The sequence below is a fragment of the Vollenhovia emeryi genome, unplaced genomic scaffold, assembly GCF_000949405.1.
Source record: "Vollenhovia emeryi isolate VEMERY1.0 unplaced genomic scaffold, V.emery_V1.0 DF939142.1, whole genome shotgun sequence".
In the NCBI taxonomy this organism is placed as follows: Eukaryota; Metazoa; Arthropoda; class Insecta; order Hymenoptera; family Formicidae; genus Vollenhovia; species Vollenhovia emeryi.
Window position 1 is genome coordinate 1362733 of NW_011967224.1, and position 24514 is coordinate 1387246.

General features: G+C 42.7%; 5 protein-coding genes across 9 annotated transcripts; 2 read left to right on the forward strand and 3 right to left on the reverse strand.

Annotated features, from left to right (window-relative positions):
• Nucleotides 1–74: 74 nt before the first annotated feature.
• LOC105566834 (signal recognition particle subunit SRP68) lies at nt 75–3413 on the forward strand. The gene is made up of 3 exons (XM_012021173.1): nt 75–248; nt 1470–1807; nt 1919–3413. The coding sequence occupies exons 1-3, from the start codon at nt 164–166 to the stop codon at nt 3209–3211; spliced, it is 1716 nt and encodes a 571-aa protein (XP_011876563.1). The 5' UTR covers nt 75–163; the 3' UTR covers nt 3212–3413.
• Nucleotides 3414–3420: 7 nt separating this feature from the next.
• LOC105566835 (cytosolic Fe-S cluster assembly factor NUBP2 homolog) lies at nt 3421–7206 on the reverse strand. The gene is made up of 5 exons (XM_012021174.1): nt 6809–7206; nt 5394–5482; nt 5102–5323; nt 4449–4602; nt 3421–3866 (listed from the first exon to the last, which is right to left on the reverse strand). Exons 1-5 carry the CDS (start codon nt 6917–6919, stop codon nt 3660–3662), a joined length of 783 nt encoding a protein of 260 aa, XP_011876564.1. The 5' UTR covers nt 6920–7206; the 3' UTR covers nt 3421–3659.
• Nucleotides 7207–7605: 399 nt separating this feature from the next.
• On the forward strand, nt 7606–14597 carry LOC105566838 (DNA ligase 1-like). Its single transcript, XM_012021180.1, has 5 exons — nt 7606–8076; nt 8759–9032; nt 9141–9418; nt 9489–9723; nt 9803–14597. The coding sequence occupies exons 1-5, from the start codon at nt 7882–7884 to the stop codon at nt 9862–9864; spliced, it is 1044 nt and encodes a 347-aa protein (XP_011876570.1). The 5' UTR covers nt 7606–7881; the 3' UTR covers nt 9865–14597.
• A 452-nt stretch (nt 14598–15049) lies between these two features.
• LOC105566837 lies at nt 15050–16573 on the reverse strand. 2 transcript variants are annotated; one of them, XM_012021178.1, is made up of 3 exons: nt 16407–16573; nt 16030–16251; nt 15050–15908 (listed from the first exon to the last, which is right to left on the reverse strand). In XM_012021178.1, the coding sequence occupies exons 1-3, from the start codon at nt 16551–16553 to the stop codon at nt 15423–15425; spliced, it is 855 nt and encodes a 284-aa protein (XP_011876568.1). In that variant the 5' UTR covers nt 16554–16573; the 3' UTR covers nt 15050–15422. The 2 variants fall into 2 exon arrangements, with proteins under 2 accessions (XP_011876568.1, XP_011876569.1); XM_012021179.1 differs by having other exon boundaries at nt 16030–16267; nt 16407–16551.
• On the reverse strand, nt 16485–23931 carry LOC105566836 (trichohyalin). 4 transcript variants are annotated; one of them, XR_001009315.1, is made up of 12 exons: nt 22841–23931; nt 22448–22520; nt 21983–22265; nt 20257–20461; nt 19809–20035; nt 19393–19685; nt 18489–19331; nt 17919–18026; nt 17488–17589; nt 16944–17229; nt 16659–16796; nt 16485–16562 (listed from the first exon to the last, which is right to left on the reverse strand). XR_001009315.1 is itself a non-coding variant. In XM_012021175.1 (12 exons), the coding sequence occupies exons 2-12, from the start codon at nt 22896–22898 to the stop codon at nt 16722–16724; spliced, it is 2553 nt and encodes an 850-aa protein (XP_011876565.1). In that variant the 5' UTR covers nt 22899–23036; nt 23489–23931; the 3' UTR covers nt 16718–16721. The 4 variants fall into 4 exon arrangements, 3 of the variants coding, with proteins under 3 accessions (XP_011876565.1, XP_011876566.1, XP_011876567.1); XM_012021175.1 differs by lacking the exon at nt 16485–16562 and having other exon boundaries at nt 16718–16796; nt 22841–23036; nt 23489–23931; XM_012021176.1 differs by lacking the exons at nt 16485–16562; nt 16659–16796 and having other exon boundaries at nt 17150–17394.
• Nucleotides 23932–24514: the final 583 nt, after the last annotated feature.

Genomic DNA, 24514 nt, shown 5'->3' on the forward strand with positions numbered 1-24514 from the left:
CATTTGCAAAGTTGCAGCGCGGTGATGGTATATCGATGTCTCGAATCTCGATACCTCGACGTACCATCGCGCCACTTCACTGCGAGCGGTCGAGCGAGGCACTTGCGGAGGGACGTGAGGGACACGTATTTTGGCATTTTTGTTACATGAGGATCGAGGAAGGATGGTAGTCGAGGAAAAAGCGGACCCTTCGAGGGAGGGTCAGACGCAGAATGCGGTGAAGGAGCCCAGGACGTATTCCTTGGAGAGTATCCTTTCGTGAAAGTGTTGTTCCCTCCCCCCGGGGAGTCTCCGACAGAGTTGTCAGTGCCATATGTCTTCCGTTAACCTCTCGCGTCTTTGAAAAATTTATTAAACGTTCGCACGATTCAGGCCCGATTTCGCCAAACGACGCTCAACTTTGATCGTAGCTTAATTCGTTCTTTGTCTCTTTTCAACTGTTACTTTAGAAAGAGACGAACGTGAATTAAACTGTTGTGAGATTAGAGTTAACCGACGTTTGGTGAAACCGGGCCATAGGCCCGACTTCACCAAACGTCGCTCCACTTTAATTATTAAATTTAGAATAAAACGTTTAGATACTAAAACCCTGTCGCGGCTCTTGGTCCTTTATTCCTTCAGATTTGTGTTTGCCACATTTGAGCCATACGAATTTTATTAATTTGTTTAATCTTAGGCTTGTTTTCTGTTCCTACACTAGTGAACTAGTGCAATAAATTGGAGTAAGACAAGCATATTTTTTCTCATTCTAGCTTACTGCACTAGTTCACCAGTGCAGGAACAGAAAACAAACCCCTTGTTAACTTAGGTCCAGTTTCACAAACGTCGGTTAACTGTTAACCAGAGTTCAATCGACTTCCTATCTTTCTCTATCTTGTTATCCAAGAAGAGACAGAGGATCAATTAACCATGGGTTAGCGGTTAAACGACGTTTGTGAAACTGGCCCTTAATTCATGTTTTTCGCTTTCTAAAGTAACAGTCGATAATAGTCGAAGAGAGACAAAGGACGAATTAAACTAAGCTTAAAGTTAAAGGACGTCGGTGAAACCAGGCCTAAACGCTTAGGTCCGATTTCACCAAACGTCGCTCAACTTTAATCTTATTATTAAATTTAGAATAAAATATTTGCACACTAACACCCTGTCGCGGCTGTTGGTGCTTTATTCCTTCAGATTTGTGTTTGTCACATTTGAGCCATACGAATTTTATTAATTTGTTTAATCTCGATGTTAGCTTAATTCATATTTGTCCCTTTCTAAAGTAACAGTCGGAGAGAGGCAAAGAACGAATTAAACTAAGCTTAAAGTTAAGCGATGTTGGCGAAAGCTGGCCTTGCGAAATTAACGACGCGGCCAATTGATGCTGCGATTCGTCGATTTCACGTGTAGCGTAAAAGCTGATCTCGCGCTTCTTATGTAATGCTTTATTGTTCCCAACTGTGTTGTCCTTATCAGTTGCGAACGCGTAGTTCTGAAGATAATCAAGGAGGCGCAACAGCAGCATGGGTTGAGACACGGCGACTACCAGCGGTATCGCGGTTACTGCTCGAGGCGGCTCCGAAGACTGCGGAAGGTGCTGAAAGTGCCGCAGGGCGACAGGCGTCATTTCAAGAGGAGAGACGTCACCGCGACGATGGTAAGCGAGGACAAGTTTCTGCAGGTGCCGCTGATGATGGCCGAGCGCGCGTGGAGCTACGCGATGCAGCTGCGCCAGGAATCTAATACGGAGCCGAGGAAGAAGTTTCATCTGATATCGAGGCTCAAGAAAGCGGCTGTGTACTCTCTGCAGCTGCAAGATCTAATAGAGGTACATTTTTACGATATCGAAGTTGTTTATATCTCACTCTTTCCGCTCTGTTTCATTAATTGGTTCTACAAAATTGACAGGACTGTACAATTTGATGATGTTTTTGTTCAGAATATAAATTGCGACGCACGTACGAAACTGGAGGCTCAGGCATACGTAGCCTGGATGAACGGTTCCCTGGAGTTTGAGCTGCAACTGTGGAAACAGGCTATGGAGAATCTGAAGAAGGCGCAGATGGTGTACGGCAATTTGGCGTCCGCGCTGCCAGAGCTGGAGCAGGTGCTGTACAAGGCGCGCGTCGAGGAGCTGGCGCCCAGTCTCAGATACTGCGCTTACAACATTGGAGACGCCAGCGCCATGGACGATCTCATGCAGATGCGTGGGCAACTGAGTGGCGAACTGATGGCCAGCCTGGACTCCCTGATAGCTCAGACGCGAGAGAAGCAAACTAACTTGGAGGAGGTGACGTGGCGTGGCAAGTCCTGCGGTACGGTACCACCGCGAGCGGCCGGTTTGATCATCGCAGACTCCAGATTGAATCAAGCGCTGGAGAGAGCCGCCACCAATCAGGCGAAGATTGATCTGCTCGAGGCGCATCTGATAGACTGCAAGGATGCTCTGCTGGTGGTGCGTGACCATTTCAAGAACGAGTTGAAGAACAAAGAGAACGACAAGTGGTCGCCGCCGCAGCATCTGATCAATTATCTGCAGTATATCCGGCTGTCTCGTACACTGGAGCGCAATCTGACGTTGGTGAAAGCGGCGGAAGAATCGGAGAAGGCAAAGCCGCAGGATATAGTGCGTCTGTACGAGGCAGCGTTGCACAATCTCGTGGAGATATCTCAGTTGCAGGACGACGTAGAATTTTTGGAGGAGCAGGAGGCGAAGACAAAATGTTACAGAGCCTTCAGATGTTTCTACATGGCCCAGAGTCTCGCCAATCTGCACCGTTGGCGCGAGGCTATGGCCTTGTACCAGAGATCGCTGCAGCATGTTAAAGATGCGCTTAAATGTGATAAAATTCTTCCAGTCGCGCTGAAGGAGGCCTTGTGCAATTTGGAAAGCTCTGTTGAGGCTGCGCAGTACGCCGCTCATGCTCACAGCGTTCTAGAGGACGGCCAGGAGGAAGAGAGTGGAACCAGTAAGCTTGCCAAGAGCAAGAAGCCGCTTTACGAACGTTTGCACGAGTACAGGGAGGATCCGGCGCTTCTCACGAAGCAACCGAACGTCTACAAGCTGCCACCACCGATGCGCAGCATTCCCTGCAAGCCACTGTTCTTCGATCTGGCTTTCAACATGGTCGAGTTTCCAGACCTGTCGCATAAAATGGGGGATCAGGCCAAGAGGGGACAGGCTGGTCTCACCGGCTTTGTCAAGGGTCTCTGGGGTTGGGGAAACAAATGAAATTATATACGGCGTTTGAAGTTTGATACGCAAAAGAATTTTAAATACATTGTACAGACAGTATTGTTACGCTGTATATTTTCTCTGCTGTCTCTACAGCAATCATATTGGTCCAAAAGGCATTTCAATTGCATTCCCAGTGCAAATTGAACTTGCATTACGCCAATATTATTGAGGGGGAAAAAAAATAAAATGGAACACTTAACGGATGCTTGTTACAGATCCTGTCTTTCGGTAATCCCCCTTTCCTTTCTTACAATGTAAATTGTACGATAAAATAACATTTTTATTTTCCTTTTGCAACTCCGTATACTATAGTATAAAAACAATTATCTCACAGAGATACTTGTATATACAATTTCCTGTAAATAAGCTTGTCTGGGAATAAAGATAGTAGGCCGTCACGAGTGAGCAACGCTAAGGATCACGCACAGTGCAAGTACCGTCTTCAAGCCTCCTTACTCTTGGTGAGTTCTTCGACTAATTTTCTAAACACCTGTGCGACTTGACTGTCGGGTAACGTCACCAGAACACTTTGCCCCTTATCCGCTAACTGGCCGACTTGTGGGTCTATAGGTACCTTAGCTAAAAACGGGACCTTCACCATCTCCGAAAGAGCTATACCGCCGCCCGAGGAGAATATATTGGTGCATTCCTGTAAAATGTAAGATTTCTTAAAACTGTATCAAATAGTAACATGGATTACGATCGCAAATTACAATTACACGGAAAGAGAAATGTAGCCGTGGCTAAAAACTGCATGTGGCGACTAAATTTCAGTTGAAAAATGTAAATACGGCTCCTGTACAAAACAACTTGAAAATTAAAGCAAGTAATGTTGGATAAAATATATCGATGTATAAAGAAATAATCGATTCGCCACGATTTATAAGTAACATTGGCACTTTTCGATACACACTCATTATAATGACCGTTACGTTGCGCTATCTCGTAACGACGGATTTTAGGTTTCGGATCGAGTATATTCAATTGTTAATTTATTGCCGAGGAGGGTCGCTTTCGCAGACCGAAACGTACAATTGTATTCCAAGATTGTGTGGTTTTTAGATTGAAAATCTGTTAATATTAATATTATATATAATTTTTTACACCATTTTCAACGGGTGACGGCCCACATTGCCTAAACGTTTTCCAACATTACTTGCTTTTCAGTTGTAAAATGTGTACAGCTAATATTTCGTTATGACAGCTGAACATTTTGCTGCCGTGTACTTACTGTACACGAAGGACAGACAAAGCCGCTCATATTCTCAACGATGCCGATTATATGAATGCCAGTTTTTCTACAAAATGTCACCTCTCGTAGAACATCGTCCACCGCAACTGCCTGCGGAGTCGTCACTATAATCGCGCCGTCGCACTTCACGTCTCTGTAATTTGACAAATGCCTTACTATAACACAGTTAAACAAATATTAACATTATCTCACCCATAAATAGATACGAATGCATGTATATTATTCACTGCTATAAGGAAGCTACGGATGGAAAGAGAAAGCAGGTGACGAAGTTTAAAGGGAGAAAAGGAGAGAAAGAGGAAGAAGTTTAAATAATGTAAGATCAATATAAGACTAATAAAATATAAATAAGGAATATAAGATCCATACAAGTGTAAGTACAAATAGGCCAAAAATTTAACACAGAACAAAGCTAAGCTTAGAATTGTTAAATTTAGGTTTCAAGTGCAAGTAAACTAAGTAAATAAAGCAATTAGAAATACTAGTCCCAACAAGCAAGGATGAAAATAGGGAGGATGGAAATAAGTATGCAAGAATGAATGAGCCAAGAACATATTGTAAACCAAGTCCACTTCTTGGCTGTAAGCTCAAGTTAATGAGTTACTAACTATGTATATTATTCACTAATTAACCTCAGGTTCTCCATGACTGTGATGTGCTCGTCGGAAGTGCCAGGTGGTGTGTCGATGATGAGATAATCGATGTCCCGCCAGACCACGTCCGCCAGAAACTGTTTGATCATGCCGTTCTTCTTGGGCCCGCGCCAAACCACACTGTCGTTCTGACTTTTCAGGAGGAAACCAATCGACATGACGGACAGCTTCTGCTCCGAATCGGCGAACACTGGTATCCACCTAGAAATTTGCACCATTTGTTGGCAGCGCGCGATTATTGCCAAGGAATTATCGCTCGAGTAAGACATACCCCTCAGAGGACTGGTGAACATCTTCCCCTTCCAAGTTCAGTAAATAAGGCACGCTGGGGCCACAAAGATCGACGTCCAAGATCCCGACCTGTCGCAGTTATTACATTGAATTAACTTCCAGATAGCACAAGACACTCCTATGAACATTTCAGGAATATTCTTCAAGAATATTTGGAATATTCCATAGGTCATTCTTGCATATTTATCTTACATTCGAGGAATATTCGACTGGCACCACTAGAAATCTTTTTCGAATGTGAATAGAATAAGCTACATAGCTTATTCTCGAACATAGCGTGTCGGTTATACAGGGTGAGTCTTTCCATATCCGACAAAATTTTTGAGATGGTAGAACGGATCGAGATGAACGAAAAAGTCCTGTACCATTTTGCAATTTTCGTAATAGTTAACGAGTAATTAATTATGAAAAATCGTTGTCTTAGGTCGGCCTACCGCCCAATTCGAGCGCGTGGCGAGATGTGCGCATAGCAATATCGATCGCCGGGCGGTCACATCTTGCCACGCGCTCGAATTGGGCGGTAGGCCGGCCTAAGACAACGATTTTTAATAATTAATTACTCGTTAACTATTACGAAAATTGCGAAAATGGTACAGGACTTTTCCGTTCATCTCGATCCGTTCTACCTTCTCAAAAATTTTGTCGGATATGGAAAGACTCACCCTGTATATATGATCACTGGTTTCCGAGGGGGAAACCGCTGACCAAAATCTTGTACACCAATGCCCACTAATGTCCAGTGGGCATTACTTCATCTTATTATCTTATTTTATCTTTATAAAGCCTCAGCAAGACGTAATGCCGCAAATCTGTACACCACAATGCCCTCAGCGGTTTCCCCCTCGCTGGTTTCACTGCCTTTTGCACAAGATAAATGTATTACACAATAAACAATGTGCAATACATAAACTCGATGAATATTAAAACATTATTCTGAACGAATATTCTAAAAACGTTCTTCTTTATCGGTGGTCGAATTGGTTGAGACGCCCACCTAGAGTGAAGGGAGGTCCAGGTTCAAACCCTGGCTGAGGTAATACTTTTCGCAATAAATTTTCTGTGTTAAAAACACATCGCCAGCCATGGTCGACCAACTGCTTAATCAACGTTCTTTGTTATGAATATACGATTTCTAATTGCAATAATCTATATATATTTATAGAATATTCATAGAACTGTGCGTGCTATCTGGACTGATGAATCAATCTCCGCTAGGGCTAAGCTGCGTCGCAAAGATATTTAGCTGAAAGATGAAAACTGGCAAAGAGTGGTTCGTCACGATACCTCGCGTCAGCAATAATAATATCGGAAGAGAGAACCGCAAACTTGTTTCGGTCACTTGGACGAGGTGTTGCGGATCTTTTCGAACTTTCGGGACTCGCGGAACAAACTTACTCGAAAGCCCGACTCCTTCAAGGCGAGCGCCAGCTGAGTGCTGATTGTCGACTTGCCGACGCCGCCTTTTCCCGAGAGCACCAACAGCACGTGCTTAACGCCTTCCAACATCGTCGAGAGTTTAACAATCGTCGGACGACCAAGAGCCGAGCGGACGACACGCGATTGCGGGATATTACGACGGTTGTTCCGGCGACACAAAAGCGTAAACGAGGTCACGTCAAGCTTTCACATGACCGACGATAATCAATCGTGTTCGACCATGCGTAGTGTAAAGCTCGAGCGGCGTGTGTAATCCCCTGACGTTATTGTGTTTCGCATATCGGATTGTAAACATAACCCCAGCGTGACGTTTCAAGCGACTGAGCACTCGCAGCGCCGTTCGCCGTCAAATTGCGCGACCGCGCGTGCAACTGCGATGGAACGCAGCCAAAGAATTCTCGGGGAAACCAAGTTTAGTACCGTACGAAAGTTCTGAACACAGGACCTGCGCGAAACTTCAATAAATTTTTGCGAAACTCGAGGTTCGTCGCGCTCGGCCCAATAAAAATTGTTCATCTTTTTTCCCCGCGAACGTCGTCGAATCATTGAATTAGCAGCTTCACGAGATCCGACGTTTAATCTTCATTTAGATCTCGTCGAGCTTGTCGAACGGAACGTGCAATTTTGCATTCGAAAGGCCCCGCGCGCGCCCGCCGCGCGGCAACCGCGTGAAGTTGCCGCGGCGGCGCCCTGAAGGCGGCCGCGATACGCGTCACAGCCGCGTCAGCGCCCGGTGGTCGCCCGCCTGGCAGGCGGTAGTTGTCCGCGCGGCCGTCAGAGCGCGCGTAGCGCATGCCGCGTTGCTGCTGAGTGATCTGTTCGCGCGCCGCGCCGCGTCGTGTCAGCCGTCTGGTTCGCGCCGCTACGTCGCCGTCGCCGTCGCCGTTGGTTGACAACGCCGTTGTCATCGCCGTCGCAGCATCGTCCACCGCGGGTACGCGCCGCAGACGGGGTGCTGACCGGTGGCCAGCGCTCATCGCCCGGATCGCCCGCACCCCTCCCTCCCGCCGCACGCAACGTCGCGCGCCGCCATGGATCACATCGGCCTGCTGCTGCAGCACTCGCAATACGTGTACGCGATCCCCGTGGGCATCGTGCTGGTATGCGCCATTCTCGTGTTCGCCTTCGGCTTCAAGAAGGCCGAGCAGCCGCCGTTCGCGCAGCTCACCGCGGGCTCCGACGTGGAGCGGAGGCTCGCCAGGAAGCGCGGCAAGGTCCGCGAGAAGGTTAGTGAGAGACCGACGGGTCGCGGGCGACCCGGCCGCGCGTCCCTTCCCCGCCTCCCGGCCCTCGCCCCGCGCGCTCCCTTTTTCCCCCCCGTAGACACGTCGCTGATCGCCCGCCATATGGTGGGCGCGAGTCGACGCACACGCACACACGCCCGCTAATCAGCTGGTCCCTCCGGCTGCTCCCGAGAGAGGGTTCGCCCGCTCGGTGGCTGTTTCCCCTCTCCCCGCGCCTCGTGACGTAACGCCGCGACGGGGTCTGTTTTCCTTGTCATCGTGCGGTGCCTCGCGACGCGCGTCCGCCGGCGCTGCCGGGGGTCAGCCCGGCGTTAAAATCCGCTCTTTTTATCGGCGCTTTCTACAGTCGGCTTTTTGCCCTCTTTCTCTACCCAAAGTCCAATCGCTCGCGACAATCTCGCGCCGATACCGAGTACGTTGCATTGAGTGATTTTAATGAAACAATTCCTAATTAGACCGCGCTTACTCGCACGTGTATAACGAACATATGTGTGATAAGAGAAGTCCTCGGAGTTTCGTGTAATTTAACTTTAACCTTACGTTTAAACTAATTTTACCGACAAGAGCATACGATTCACACATTCCGTTCAATATTGTTTGGAAACAGATGTATTTTTTTTTATATATTGGACAATGTATGGAACTTATGTATATTTTGTTTTAGAAAGCTGCTAATGGCCAAGTTGCATCTGAAAAAACAAGCCCAGCTAAAAAGACATTGGCGGCCAAAGCCGAAGCTCCTAAGAAGGCTGCCAAAGGAGATGAGGCTGACGGTAAGTTAAAAGAGCGTAAGCAAGAGGACAACAAGATCGTCGCCACCAAGAAAGAGAAGGAGCAGCCGTCGGCTAAGGCTGGCAAAGAGAACAAGGTGGAGCAGGCGAAGAACAAGAAGAATTTGAAGAACTTGTTCCAGGAAAAACCGGTGGACTTTGACGATGGTTGGTTGACTTGCATGTATTATCGTGAATAGATAAGATTTGGTTTTTCATACAATATTACTGTTGAGCTGTTACATCTACCTGTGGTAATATGACAATTGATAACAGGAGATTGGGAGCAAGCTTATTCGCGCAAGGATAAGAAGAACAAGAAAAAGGAGGAGGAGTCTCCTTCGAAGAAGAACAAGAAGACGTCCAAGAAGGCTGATTTAATAAACGAAGCCAAGCAGAAAGAACAGGACAAGCCCGAGGTCAAAGACAAGACCGCTAAGGAGACCGAGAATAAGGAGCTCAAAGAGAAGGAGAAGAAGGAAGTGATTCTTACGTCCATTTCTGACGAGGAGATAGGTAAAGCCAAGGAACCGCAGAAAGAAGAGCAGAGCAAGGTATATCTTTATTTCGCGTAGCAATAAAATCTTTTAGCTGACAATCTGTGAACGAAATATTCGCACGCAGGTTGAGAAAGTCGAAAAGGAAGAGAAGAAGTCTGGAAAATCGAAAAAGAGTAAGAAAGCTACCGAAGGCGAGAGCACACCCGCTTCGGTACCATCTACACCAAAGACAGATAATAAGCCTGTTGTGGAGGAGCAGCAGATAAAGCCGTTGATTGCGGAAAAAATAGCCAACAACGTGGAAGAAAATAAAGTGGTGGAAAGCAAAGAGAAAATCGCCGTGTTCGACGAGTTAGGAGGTTTGTTGTATTAACGAGGAAATTACGAGATGCCTTTATTTCCGAGTTGTTTAATATGTTGTTTGTAATTGCGTTCCAGACGTCTGGACAGAAGCGAAGCCTCAGAAGAAGAGTAAAAAAAAGGCTCGTAAGGATAACTGAGGACGTGCAACGCTAATGATATTGCTCCTTGCGAAAAGGAATAGAGTGAGATCCAAAGGGCGTTTGTCGCTTTCGACAAATCAGGTGTGTTTCAAGTGACTTGCTGATCGCCGCCTGACCAAATCGTTCCTTTCCCCCCTTGTACATAGTACCAATCACACCTAGGTTGTTCAATTGTGACTTTTTAGTTGTCATGACGTCGAGATCGCGTGAGAACGCCATGTAGAATGAAGATTTTTTTTGTACGTTTTTCATTTCTTGTTATCCACACTATCTTGCATTTAATAAGAGTGGCATAAGTCATAGTTTTCACCTTTACCAGGCAATTCTTGTGCACACATTGGGTTTCTTAGATACCTTTATATATGCCCATAGTAGAGTATTTTGTTTCGTAATTGTATAATTATAACTATACACAGATATAGTTACAATTATCTCATCATAAAGTTTGTAATAGTTCTGTATCATAAAGTTTTGTAATGGTACTTATGCCATTTACATTTTATGTCTTTATAGATTGATAATCTTGCGAAGAATATTTTGTATACTATTCCATACTATTTCTACATTAAGAACAACAATTCTATGCGCGTATTGTATATCGCTGTTACTTAAACGCCGGTTCTCATCGACATCTCACATTACATTGTATGTGTATGAACGGTTGAAAGGCAAAAACATAGAAAGTACGTTTCACGGTAATATTCATAATGCAGGACAATCTTTGGAAGCGATAAACTTATATTGCTGATGTGTAGAATGGGTTTTGAGAAAATCATATTTTTCTACACGATTAGTCGCGCTTAGTGACTGATTATTTTCTGCTTCGAACGCTCGAAAATCCATCTCGTAACAATTAGTGTATTTCCATTTAGGTACATCAGTAATATAAGTTTTAGGGAAGGATATAGATAACGTTACGTAAATTCATGGCAGTAAAAGTCATACAAATGTGATAACGATGATGATTAACTTAAATGGATTCTGATTTATACATGGATGCACATTGTGCAACAGAATATGTATATATACACATGTTGAAATCGAGAGACAAAATCTACGTTGATATATCCTGCAGCGATTCATGGATGAGATGATTTGTTGATTATTTAATGTTGTACTTTATGCCAGTGAAAATTTAATAACACGTGGGGAGTAGAGGAAAATTCGGTAGAAAGCAGGGGAAAATAACCCAATATTTTTACAGCATAAGTATTTGTATCTATATGTATATTGTTAGGTATAATATTACGAAGAAATATTGATTTCTTGTTGAATACTTTCAGAAGTTAAAAACATATATTTGTATTTTTATCGTACATCATGACAGCTAACAGTTTTACTTGTAAACATGATAGCAGTGTTAACATATTGCTTTCGTGCATTTTTGACTATGTTCTTACAGTTACACTGTAATTAAGACACAGGAAATATTACTATGATAATTTTACAATTATTATATTTATAGCTAATAGATCTTATAATCTCACGACTTCTTTTTCCTAAAAAAAAGCGAAGGTAGAAAAGAAAATGCGAACGACCAAAATGATATTTTTGTATATTTTTTTAATGACAACTGAATTTTTTTTGTATCAGATATTATCTCACAATCGATTTCCTTGAACATTTATCGTCGTGCGGAGATAATCGAGTAGTAACATAGAAGATCAAATGCACATCAAAATTATAGTTCATGAACAAATGCAGCCATTCATCTCTCATGTCATGCAGGAAGATTAATAGATCAATTTCTTTAGAAGTAATCGACAAAAGAATTATATTGTATTTACTTTATTAATTCTTATCAGAGTATGTTATCAATAAGCCCTCTATCGCTATTAGGTGCTGAGCTCTGTAAGGCGAGCGCGGCACATGAATGTTATACATTGGAAATATCGGAGAATTAATTCCAGATTTCTCTCAGAGAATGTCCTAGCTTATATTTGATCAGAAACAGAAAGAATCTATATACATATATACAATAAGTATGTATGTATATGTATAAAGGATTACAAGATTTGATGTGAGTGAGCAAATTATTATCGTTGTTGTACGTGACAACGTTTTATTCTAAATAATTTACGAATTAAGAGCTATCTGTTAAAAAATTGCGTAAAATTATTGTATCGATACTTTTAAGAGGAAGCGAATGAGAGCGTGAGATGATATGATGATGTATGACAATATTGTGATAAGAATATTATACCTGAGCATCGCTTGAATGTTGCAAACTAATGCTGAATCACTCGTAGCTTTTATGTGTGGAAGGGAATCTTGGGGAGAAGTACCTATCTTGATCGAATAGCCATTCATATTTTGTATACTGTACATTAATATATTCTCATAAGTGCACGCATACGAGATGACTGTGCAAGACAAGGTTCTAGCGTTACTTTGGCAAAGGAAATCCACATTGTGGAGGACTGTCGCGTGGAATTTATAAAAAAGGGAGGAAAAGGGTCTATATAATTATTTATAGAACATATTGAGCGAGCTTGAATTATAACAGAAACTATCGTCACTCATACATCAAATCGCTTGTATCGACAGTACATGTCCCGTGCCAAAAGCAAGCATCATCTCTCGTCTGGATCATGTTCGAGGCTGAATTTCGTACAATAATTGGATATTAAAGGAAATTTAGCGACGCTATTTATGGCCACCTTATACGATCAGGTCTTTCGTGATCGATAGTCGCATGACTGCTTATACATTTCTTCTCACCGTGTGTATCGCTTGACTCTTTGCGGCAATATAATCGTCAAAGAATGTCCATTCAACGGTAATTAGCGATTGTCTGAGTAGCTGACCGATTAGCTATGTTAATTTACATAATAGAAATTAAGTTTGTTTCTTCGGAACCGCTATAAAATTATTTTTTCGAGTCTCTGTGTACAATAAAGCCGAACATATACAAGATTTCGTGTATCGCAGAGAGTTGAGGCGGCAGATAAAGATATTACGAGCAGTATGTATTTTCACGCGAAAATATTAAGATACTTGATTCAACGATAATTATAAATCGCAATTTGCTTTGTCGTCTATTTATGACAAGATAAGTTGCACCATCCGGAAGCCATTACGACTGAAAAAGATAAGTTGCACTTTGACGAGAAGCATAAAATTAACGGTTGTGGAAAAGTATACTCGTGAAGCTTCGAGAGTGATTTATAGCGAATTCGGTTACTTACACTAGTGCGCACTGAGTGCACACTAATGCTTAAGGTTCGTCTTAAATGTCCCTTGAAATATTTCTTAGCCAGTAAAATGATCTGTACACCATCCGTACGGGTCACTTTTTTAGCCTAATTATTCTTTAAACATGTATACATATAAGACAAAGTTAAGTATATAAAAAATTGACTGTGAACAAATTTGGTGTGTACTCAGGGCGTACTAGTGCAAGCAACCGAATTCGCTATTAGATAATGCTGTTCGTAATGATCCAACCAATTAGTTTAATGAGCTAGTTCGCGGAGTACTTACATTTGCGCGGAGAGAAAACCAAACAAGTGCCGTCTGAAGGGACGGCTTTCGAATCGCGAAGGAGAAATTAGCATATTTTTCTAAGTATTGCTCCAAATCGCCACGTCGTCTACATACGGCATTTGCGCCGAATCGCCGTCGAAACGCGCCGGACGTGCACATATGTATTTTGAATACCACGCTTGTGCGCATTCGACGTGTATTCGAAAACGTGGAACATCTGTTAGCGAGACTCGAGCGGGGAGAGCGGTGTTCTTTCCCGCGTGTAGGACACGACGAAGATTTTCGCACGAGAATCGGCTAAGTAGAAACGTGAGAGGGCGAGACGGGGAGGTGAACTGACTATAAAATTGAGGAAGTATTATATTGCCACTGTACATATGTATATTAACGAGCAATGTTCTTCTTATTAAATGTATATGTGCAATGTTGCGTCGTACGGTTCACCGATACGGACCCTGCGGCGGTAGGGATCCAGATTTTAGGGATACTTTTTCCGAAGAATCGATCAGCGTCCGACAATACGTGTACGATCTATTTATTTTGAAAGTGACTCGAGTTAAATCTCGCGAATAGATTTTAACAGGCCGGAAATACCGTGGTGTATAATTATATATAACTTTGTAAAAGAGATTCTCACGGTTTTGACTCGTCTAACTTTCAAAAAATAGGCAAAGCACATCAGCATCATATTATATATCTATAGTATGCCGCGCATTTTCCACAGGGCCGGTAAACGATCTCTCGGTACGGTCCACGTAGCATTCTGCAAATGTACCTCTTCAATTCGTGCATCGAAGTAACGACAGCGCAATTACGATGGCCTATTTTGGACTCGATATAGCTACAGGTTTGCGTTCTGTACGGCACACACACACACACAAGGACTCTGATCGTATTCGAAATATCGACTGTAACATAAAGATAAGATAACAAGAGAGAAAGAGTAAATGAAAATACGACACGGCTGTGTCGAATATATATTATATATGTATATGACATAGAGTTACGCATATAATTTATTTTATTCACTGAGGGATTGCTGCGACAGCATGTGACAAATTAATAATATAAATTCATGATATATATAATAAATATTATGTATACAATATAAAAAAACATACGTCGTATAAAATACGTGTGTTTCGATTAACTTAAATCTTATCGTTAGCTTATATGAGCGTTAGAATTAAGAAACCAAGAAAATGTGACAAACGAAATATATTTGCGTATGAAGGTGTAGTAAACGACGAGAAATATTCTGTTTCTGCGAATCACACACGATTATGCGCTTCTCTCTCTTCTGGAAATTAGAATGTACATTATCGAAATATATTCTATACATATATATATTTGTGTGAGATCCAAAAGGTATATGTATATGTACATAAATATATATTTTCGCATTTATCTTGCTCGGCGAACAGAACATTTCTCGCGAAAATATGCTTTTTGGTTGTGATATTTATGGAAAAATGTACGAGTAGCGGAGTTTCAAGAGTTTCAAGACAAGTTGAAGAAAGACAGAAGGAGAGAGAGAGGGACGGGGAGAAAGATGAGAGTGACAAACTGAATAAAAGTTATATTTTTTCAGCATTTAATAGGGAGCATTTACTGCGCCTGTCCGATTTGTGCATGTGCACATTTATTTTGGCGTTTGAAGAAATTTTTGGCCATGGAACATACAGGTAATAATATAAGAGTGCCGAATTTATTTTTCCTTTTATTAGTTGAACGAATGAATATCCTTCGTTCGTTTCTCGAAGATAATTTTTTACATTAGTAAATACATAATGAAATGTTTTACTTGTATAATCCTTATCTACTTAATTTTATCCAAGTATTTTATTTATTCATCCAAGTACTTGGATAAATAGATTAACAAATATTCATATGCCGTATACATTTATATATAATTTTATTAGATCAATATTTTATTTTATATTCCTCGAAACTTATATGATAAGGATTACATATTATACAAATACATATAATAAGATGCTTTTAGGAGATATACAATTTCTGCAGGTTTTCCCCAATTATTTTTATTTTAACAATTATTCTAATTATTGTTACTTGCGTAAAAGGCCTTTCTTCGTGTATTTGCTACATTTCCTTTTGAACTGTTTAACCGGTTTCTCACTTTGCCCTCCGCTGTTTTGCGCTTTAGCAGTTTTGCTTTCAAGTTCCGTTATCGATCTCCTCATCTTGCCGTTGACTAACAGTCTGGCGGATTTCCTGGACGTTCTGTTCTTGCTCTTAACCCTTTTCTTTCCCTTTTTCCTCTTCTTCTTTTTACGGCCCATATTGGCGATTATCGTTTCGGCGTCCGCGGATATTTTGATCTTGGACTGGTGGGTGGCGATCGTCACCCTCGTGAAGGAATCGTAGAGGACGTCCCCGCAAAATTCACCAAAGCAGTATTCTTCGCCGCAATCTCTACAGGTTTTCGCACTGCTTTCGATTATCCCCGCGCGATTCTTACTTCGTCTAATAGGACTCGTTGGCGAACGGCGTTCCTTCATTACGGTCTTCGCTTCTAATTTGCCCATCTCCACCTTGAAGAACAAAGGGATTTGAAAAGATGAGCATTTTGCTTTTGCAAGGACACCGTTTTAAAATTGTAACGATTCCACATTAAGAAAATTGAAAAGTTAATCGCGTAAGATAGAGCCCCACCAGTCTCGAGAACATTTCTTCGTCTTGGCGAAGCTTCGGTCTGATCGGAGTCAGCATTCGCCAATCGATGGCGACCTGTTGCAACTCCTGCAGGTCCAATCCCCTCATATCCGGTGGGACTGGATCTCCGTAAGCCCATTCCCTGCCGATATTCTTGAGCTCCTTCTTGGTCGCTTTCCAAGAAAACTCTTTGTCGCGGACCTTCGTGTCCTCCCTTTTTACCTTCGTACAATTTTTTCTAATTAGACTTTAGTATCTCAATGCTAATCAAAATAGAATGCATAATAGAGATTTTAATATAATTGCAATGAACGGGGTGCAATATTTTGTCATATACTACAAGCTTGTATTGCGTCGTCATTAGAATGGCCGCGAACCTTTTCCGGTTTGATTTTAAACTCCGGACAGTTCTCCTTGAGTCGCCGGAATTCCTCATAAGAATTGCAAGTTGATTTACTCAAATCGGGTATCAAGTTCGCGTCTTTCTTGTCGTCCCTCAGTAGATCGTCCAATTGGAAGGCCATTATCTAAATCTGCAATGCGAGAAAGAGGTTTGAGCTCGTCTCGTCGTTTGCTCGAAGAAACAAACAATAATCCCCCGACAAGATCCCTTTCGCACTCGGCCTCACTTTCTACGTAAACGAAAAGAAAAACAAAAGGATGGTCTGACGGCAAGGAAATTCCGCAGGCGCTTAAAAGATTTCGGATGCAGCGGGTGAGACCAGACATCGCTCGGAATCCCACTCGATCTGCTTCATCAGCAGTCCCTGAAAAAAAAAGCGAGTGCATCTTGAGGAATATTGAAACTCTTCCATCGACAGTTCAAAATTCAACCTTGCAAATTAACCCAAACGTTTACTCCGAACTGAAGTACCGATATGGAAATTAGTACATTATCTATTTATTGTACGCACGCTTCTCAATGACGACAGTCTGGACAAAATTTCTTGTCCGCGCCAGACGTTAGAGCTATCGTCATCGGGTCGTATCGCGTGACTCGCATCGTTTTGCGACCGTAATTTATCGGCACGTTCCTCTATGTTAATCTTCCCGTCTTTGTCGATCCGCAGAGGCACAACGGAATTCAGACTGTCCATCGATAGATCGGCGTCGTAATTCTCGGCTTTCGCTTTACGCCTGATGGTGTTTCGACTCTTTGACTTTCCGTTATTTGATTTCCGCCGGTCGGGAGACGGAGACCTGGTAAAGATTAATTAATCTCGCCTTAGAATGGATCAAGTAGCGCGCAACCGTGCGTTACAATAATTGATTAAAGGAGCTCCGTCCTAAAAGTTCCTGTTGCGATAGCCTCATTTATTCATTATAATCTTATTGCTTTAATACATCCTTTAGCCTCTGATTATCCTTGAAACAACGTGTATCGATTTTTATTAAAAAATTCTTTTTAATCGTTTTTTAGAGTTTTAATTCGATTTTACCTTTTCGAAATTTCTTTACCTGGACCCTTCGTCGCTCGACTCGATCGGTCGCCTTCTTAATCGCAGTCGTCTCTGATAGTGCGGGTCTTTTTCGCTTTGCGTTCGATATCGTGTTCCTGGGCTAAGAGGATGTTTAATCGTTATCACATATTCGCGATATCTATGCCGAGCAAATGATTTAGGGACAGTTATATAGAGAGGAAAGTCCTCTATTATGAGATAGGCTTCTAATAGATAGCGGAGTTTTTGCTAAATTAATATAATAGACATCATCTGTTGGTTTCATCATGAATTTATTGCCCTTGGAGTGAAATCTGTTTAGTAGAAAATTGATTGTTCGATCGTGTAATCGTTGCGAAAAAAGATTTGTGATTGAATTTGGACGTTGAAAATCTGCTATCTCGTAATAGAAGACTTTTCCCTAAGCGTTGCCGTAGCATCTTTAATTACCGATTGGCGTTCCATCGTGGTCTGCTATCGAGCGTAGTTCTGGGCTGCGATTTGGATCGCGGAAGTGTTTTCATAGGGATTTCTTCACCGGAGCCCGCGTTATTCGATCTTCGAACAATTATAAACGCACTGAAGTATCGTAATTTTTACTGATAAATTTTTTTAAAGCAGTTTTTCTCCAGGTGGGAACGATAGCAGGTTTAAGCTTCGTCAAGTTTAGCAGCTGCGTTCAAGCTTCAAGCGGCAAACTCGAACGAAATCCGAACGGAAATAATATCACAAACAATGTGACGAATTAAGAAAAACGAAGTGTGGTTAAAATTACGCTTTCTATTCTCTCAAGAGAAACAATTAAGAGCATTCAACTTACTGGGTACTTTCCTCGCGCGGATTGACAGACATTTCATGATAAAGCGTCTTTACAATCATCAAGCTTATTATCAAACAACACAGTATGAAATGAAAACGATAATTACCGGCAAATACTACCGCATGCAGGGGAGGACACAGTCGTCGTTTCGGCTCTAAGAAGCCCGGAAATGCGACATCGAGATCGCGGTGGCGACTCACTTGTCAACGTTTCTTCGGTTGGCGTTCGTCGTGTCCTTCCGGTCCTTCGTGATACCTTGGTCTCTGATCGATTGATCCTGCAGCTTCTCCCGCAGCTCCTGAACGTCGGATTCCACGTCTGTTTGCGTGCCGAAGTCCCGACCGGCCGACGTTCTGTATTTGCTCGGCGTCAACAGTCTGTTCTCTACGACGATCGAGGGTGTGTCCCTTGAGGACCTCGTCGGGTTCCTAGGACTTCTGTTATTCCTCATGAGTGTGTTGAGCCCCAGCGAGAAATAATCCGCGCTGTCGAATCTGCGCGGGCTTGGCGTCATCACTAGGTTCACCAGTTGCAGATTCGCCCTGCTCAGGATCTCTGGGTCCTCCAGCCGGCCGCTCAGCACGATCGCCACGTCTTTGCTCACGGGAACCTGAAGAGACCTCGGGTTCAGATCCAGCGCGGCCTCTTCCGACTTGTCCGCGTAACTCATCCGTGAAGAAACTCCTTTTGGTTCCTTGTCGGTCTCGCTTTCTCGGTAATTGTCGGCCTCCTTGACGCCCTTTGGGCTGGACTTTTCCTCGGGATAATCGATCAAGTTCGCGCTTTGCTTCTGCGTCTGCGAGCAATTCTGTTCTTCGCGTTTGTCGTTCACGTTCGCCGTTGCGTTCGCCGTTGCATTTGCTTTATTGGAAGATTGCGTTACTACGTCGGTGTCCTCGTCGGTGTGCTCCTCTCGCTTCCGCCGATTCTTCCGCTCTTCCATTGCCAGCCGCTCCGCAGCTTCCAGCACCTCGCGCATCGCCTGTGCCTGCCTCAGCTTCGCCTCCTCCTTCTCTCGTGTCATCCGCTGCTCCCTCTCGAATCTGTATAGCGTAGCGTAATTTACTTTAATCTTTATTTTTCTAATATGTTAACTTATTTTACCTTTCTCTGTCTTTTTCTCTCTCTCGCCGGATTCGTTCTTCTTCCAACATCTCCTCCCTCATCCGTTGCTCTTTCTCCTCTTTCCTCTGCCTGTCCTTCTCCTCAAGCTGCTGCTTGATGGCGTTCTGAAGCTCCCGCGCTTTCTGCCGTCTCGTTTCCCGTTCGTGAAGAATATTCGCGTCTACTGGAATATTCTGACCCCGCAGATAAGATACTTTATTGATGTCGGAGCCGGTTGAGCCAGTCCTTGGACTGTCCGGGCTGCTGGCGCTGTCGTGATTGATTACCAGGACCTTGAAAAAGAGATGGACATTTTGATTAAATGATGAAAATCGTGGGATAGGCAAACAAATACTTCAATGTTGTATAGTTCTTAAGATTTCAGAGACGCTCAACAAGTTCTTAGTAATCATTACTTGGCTCGACTGTCCTAATCTTGATAGCCAAGAGGGAGGCGGTGGGTCGCCTCTCGCTGCGTCTTGACCCCAGACACCGCCCCACCTTGGCCTGTTGAGTTCGCCCATTCTGCCCGGCGAGAGCCTTCTCGACGGTGGCAGTGAACTCTCCGGGGTGGTGCAGTAAGGATTTTGCCACGTTTTCTCCGTCATTTCCATCCTGCTTGCTGCTTTGTCAGGCAGAGCTCCTTGAATCGAATAAAAAAGAAACACTTAATTTGACAAAGGAAATGATTAAAAACGAGATATTCTAAACTATTACTGTCATCTGTGAACTTTTTACTCATAGCATTCTCATTTATTTATCTGGATATTCGTCGAACAAGATTTTCTATTATGAAAAGTCGCTTTCAATTTTGTTCAACGGTACCCGTGCGCAATTTAGGGGCTAAAGTTCAAGGGAACTCACTTTGCCCCGGCTGCGGTACATCGACGGAGTCGCTGGCGTAACCGGAAGTCTCGCCTTCGCGCTCCTCGCCCAGCGAGCCGTAATGCCGAGCCTCTTTTTGGCTCTCGCGACGCTCGTTGGATCGATGGCGACGGTGCTCCAGTTTTTGCGATCTCTGTGGCTGGTATCGCGATCCCTCCACGCCGAAGTCACGCTGTTGCTGTTCCTGCGAGGCAAGACGATAATGATAAGGCGCCTTTGGGAAGCGAAAGGGAGGCTTGCGTGATCGGGTACGAGGGTTCCGGCTTTTCGTGAAGGAAGGAATTGTGTTCCGTCGCGTTCGATATACGTATTGTGGCTGGATATTACTATCGTACCTGCCGGAGACGGGACGCATACATAAATCATGCACGATCGGCTTCTTATTTTACCCGCTTACATACATAATGAAGCCGACACGGGCGGTCGCATGGCAATACTTGCCTTTAAAGTACCGAATAATAAGGAATAAAATACACGTATATATAACTGAGTTATTATACCCACTTACTTATTACATGCACTTTCTGCGTAGAAGCTTAATAATTCACTCGAGAAATACTTGCAATTAAAATCGCAACTTTGCATAATCGATAGTCCAGTATTTATTTACAAAAAAAGTAAGAAGGGTCGAAATGTAAAAAATTTAGTTTTCTCCAACTTTCAAATATAGAATTAAAAAAATTTTTTCTTAAAAGGAAGAAAAATAAGTTAGACTGCTACGCTGAGTTTTCCAGCCGCAGGGTAATTCAGTCGTAATATTTTTTAGAGCAATGACTGCGATAAAATCGGGTATGCGCTATCGGGCTCGTAGCAATCGCAAGGCTAACGGGGGCGAGCTTAATGTCCACTCGCCACTCTTAAGTTCGAATGCGAGGTGTATAGCCTTGAGGTCGTTGAACTTCAATCGCGCGATAAGAATCGATTTGCCGGACTGCCTTACTTTTGCTTTTCCCCCGCGAAAGGGCAATGTACTATCGAGGGACGTTCGCCATTTATGAAATTGTGATTAGAAACGTGATTGTTATTTGATGAATCGTCGAAGCTTGAATCAGAGCTCGGGTAAGAATATAGGCACACAATGAGTGCTGCGCTTATTCCGGTTGTAATTTCTATCTGTCTATTTACTCCGAAGAGCTGCATTGCTTCAAAGAAAGTTGCTCGAAAGGAAGAAAACAAATAACACCTCGATATAAAAATTAGATTTGTGAAGATTAATGTAACAAAGAAGATTTTCAATTGATCCCTGTTGACTTTCCCGGTATCCTCAATGTATAAATATAAATCTGTGCTATTTAATTATTCGATTCTTTTTTTTTAGCTCCGTGACATCGATGGGACATTGCTGCTGCACGCAAGTAGCTTGCGGTAAGCGATCAATTATTCAAGTAACAGCAATACTCTGGGATATTCCAGAGCTTTCATTCGTAGTAAAACCAATTCGTAATCGAACAAGGCAAGATTATTAAGGGGCCAATCAAATTTTTTATTAAAAATTTATTACCGAATTATGAACTTTGCGATAGACGGTAGGAAAATAGTTATCTTGACAGTTGATTATCCTCAACTTGAATGATTTAAGACATACTCAGTATTGCAGATACAAATATTGAGCTCCTTTTTCCAAATTTCTTCGAACTCATTTTACATTCTTAGAGCTAGGCTTATACAATAATTTATTATCGTTAGATATAAAGAAAATATGTACCAGCTGGCAGAAATACTGCTGTTGCTCCTTGTTGAAAATCGGAGGCAGACTGGGGCTTCTGTGTCTGACTTGCGAAGTCTCCACCTGGTCCTGAAGATTAATCAAACTGCCGCCGTTGTAGTCGAGGCACTTGAGGTTGCTTTTGTCATTCGCGGAACTTTCCGTTACCAGACTTTTCACACTGACGGTGCTCCCGTAATGTCCGGGAGCCGTACGAAAGGGTTGCACCGAAGGCCTGTCCCTTATTTCCCCCAAGGATAGTCGGGCCTCGTTCGAGTAAGTACTGTACCAGAAATTTCTCATATTATCAAGAAGTGTCAAGTTTATGCTAACAAAATTAATAATTTTTAAGAACTGCTAGGTAACCTGTTATCTCTATTGTTAAATTGCACAAAATAGTTAAGATTGAATTAAAGTTCTGATATAGAATAACGACAATATTTCGCAGTGATTGGCTACACTTACCGAATATGACTGTGGTTGTGATTACTATCAGTTTTCAGAGTTCCCCAATTAACACCCAGACGAGACATTTCCTCTGTATAATAAATAAAAAAAATACTTCTCGTTTAGATATGATCTTATTTTAGGTAGAATCTAATCCTAGCAAATAATTACGCAATAAATTAAAGTATTATTACACGTTCTGAAATTAAAAGCACAATGAAAGGAATAATTCTATGTAGCTGTTTGCTCATATATTCATGTCTTTACTCGTTTCATATATGTATATGTATATAATAATTAAATATAACAATATTAGAATTTTATCTCCCGATCTAGAAAACTTTACAGAACTTTGTAAAGACTCCGTTTACTAATTGCTTAACTGTAATTGTTGGTCGTTAGTTTACTTACCCCTTTCCCTCGCCCACTGGAGTTTCTTCTGTTCCATCAGCGACGTCCTCCCGGACATCCTCGCGCGCGATTTCCGCGGGAAGACGTAATGAATAAGCGCGGCAGCGACGATATGGACAATCGGAAAAGGCGAAAGAGGATCCTAACTAAATCCCCCAAACTAAACTCGCAATCATTGATAATCACGACTGCCTACCTATTCGGGAATCAGCAACGGCGAAAAAATTTCTTTCAGCAATACTCGGAACAATTTGGAACCAACTCCTCGTGCCGTTCGTTCGACAAATTGTTTCTACAAATCTATTCGCACATACTTCCGGGACCGATATTCTTTATCGCGAGACTTCAACACAAAATCGCACTGGTCCGAAGCGTATCTTTGTGTCTGGGGAAGTCAAATATCGAAGCTAACAATAAGTACCGTGAAAAGACGTACCATGCAAAGTTTAATATTGATTCTTACTGTGTTTTGTTTTTCTTAGAGAACATATCAAAATTTGATTTTTTATTTTAATCAAGACTCCGTTGCCAGGTAATTGATCGCCACTTGTTAATTAAATTTATCGGCGCCGTGGGATTTTGTTATCAAAAATTTTATGATGGAATATCTAAAATCTATTATAATTTGATTGATTATTTAGGCAGTACCTTTTTACTCCTTTTGACATTTTCATTAAACTTTTTTGGACATGGTTCGAGATTAGAATGATGTGAAATTCGGTCACTGGAAATTTTAAAAGTTTTCCATTTTTTCTTATCACTCCGAATGCGAAAAACTAATTTTTTAGTCACTGTCGAAGCGAATAAAATCGAGAACTTTGTTGAAAAATTCTCGTGCACCCCTCGACTGGTCAGAAATCGTTTCCGATGACAAATCGCGACCTAGTTTCAAACGTCAACCGACTTCCTCCCACGCGAAGTATTCCATTGTCTCGGGGGTGTTGCCAATAGAATCGCGAGAACGGTATTGTGCGTCAATAAACGAAAAAGGAAAGCCCTCTTTCTACCGGCGAAATCTCGTCTCTCCCGGAAGACAGCCGTTCTCCAGATTCACGAGGTTCTGCGGCTTCTCGCCGCGTCAATATTTGTGCTACTGCGGAGTTCGCGCGTTATAGCTTCTCCGGGTGCCGAAGAACTCCGGACGACGGGGGTACGAATTCGATCGCGGGTTTCCATAGGAACTGTCGCGCGTTGAGTCGCACTCCCTTGCACCGCGTCCTCAGGGTCGATAATATTGACCGTGTCGCGATAAGGGATAATGACCTCCACTTTCGCGGTCAGAGATCACATTCTCGCGCCTGTAAACCTCCCCCGTCGTCGGAGCGCGACGAACTCTCCCGTGAAAGTTAATCGAAAAGAAATATATCGGAAAGATAAATTGAAACGATACTTTATCGGATGCTCAATAAAGATTATAACGCTAGGCCTCCATCACAAATCTTTTTCTCTAGCGTAAACTCGTAAAAAGCGAAAGATTTCATTAACGAATTCAACGTTTGTCAATAAAAATTTTTACTTTTTACAAGTCCATGGGAGAACATAATCGGCAAAAAGGTCGCACTACCTAAAATACCAATAATTATTCAGCGTTTCCAAGAATTGAAATTGCAAGATTTTCAAACTTTAAATCGCAAAAATCAAGAATCTCAAAAAACTGGCAAAGTATCAGGAAAG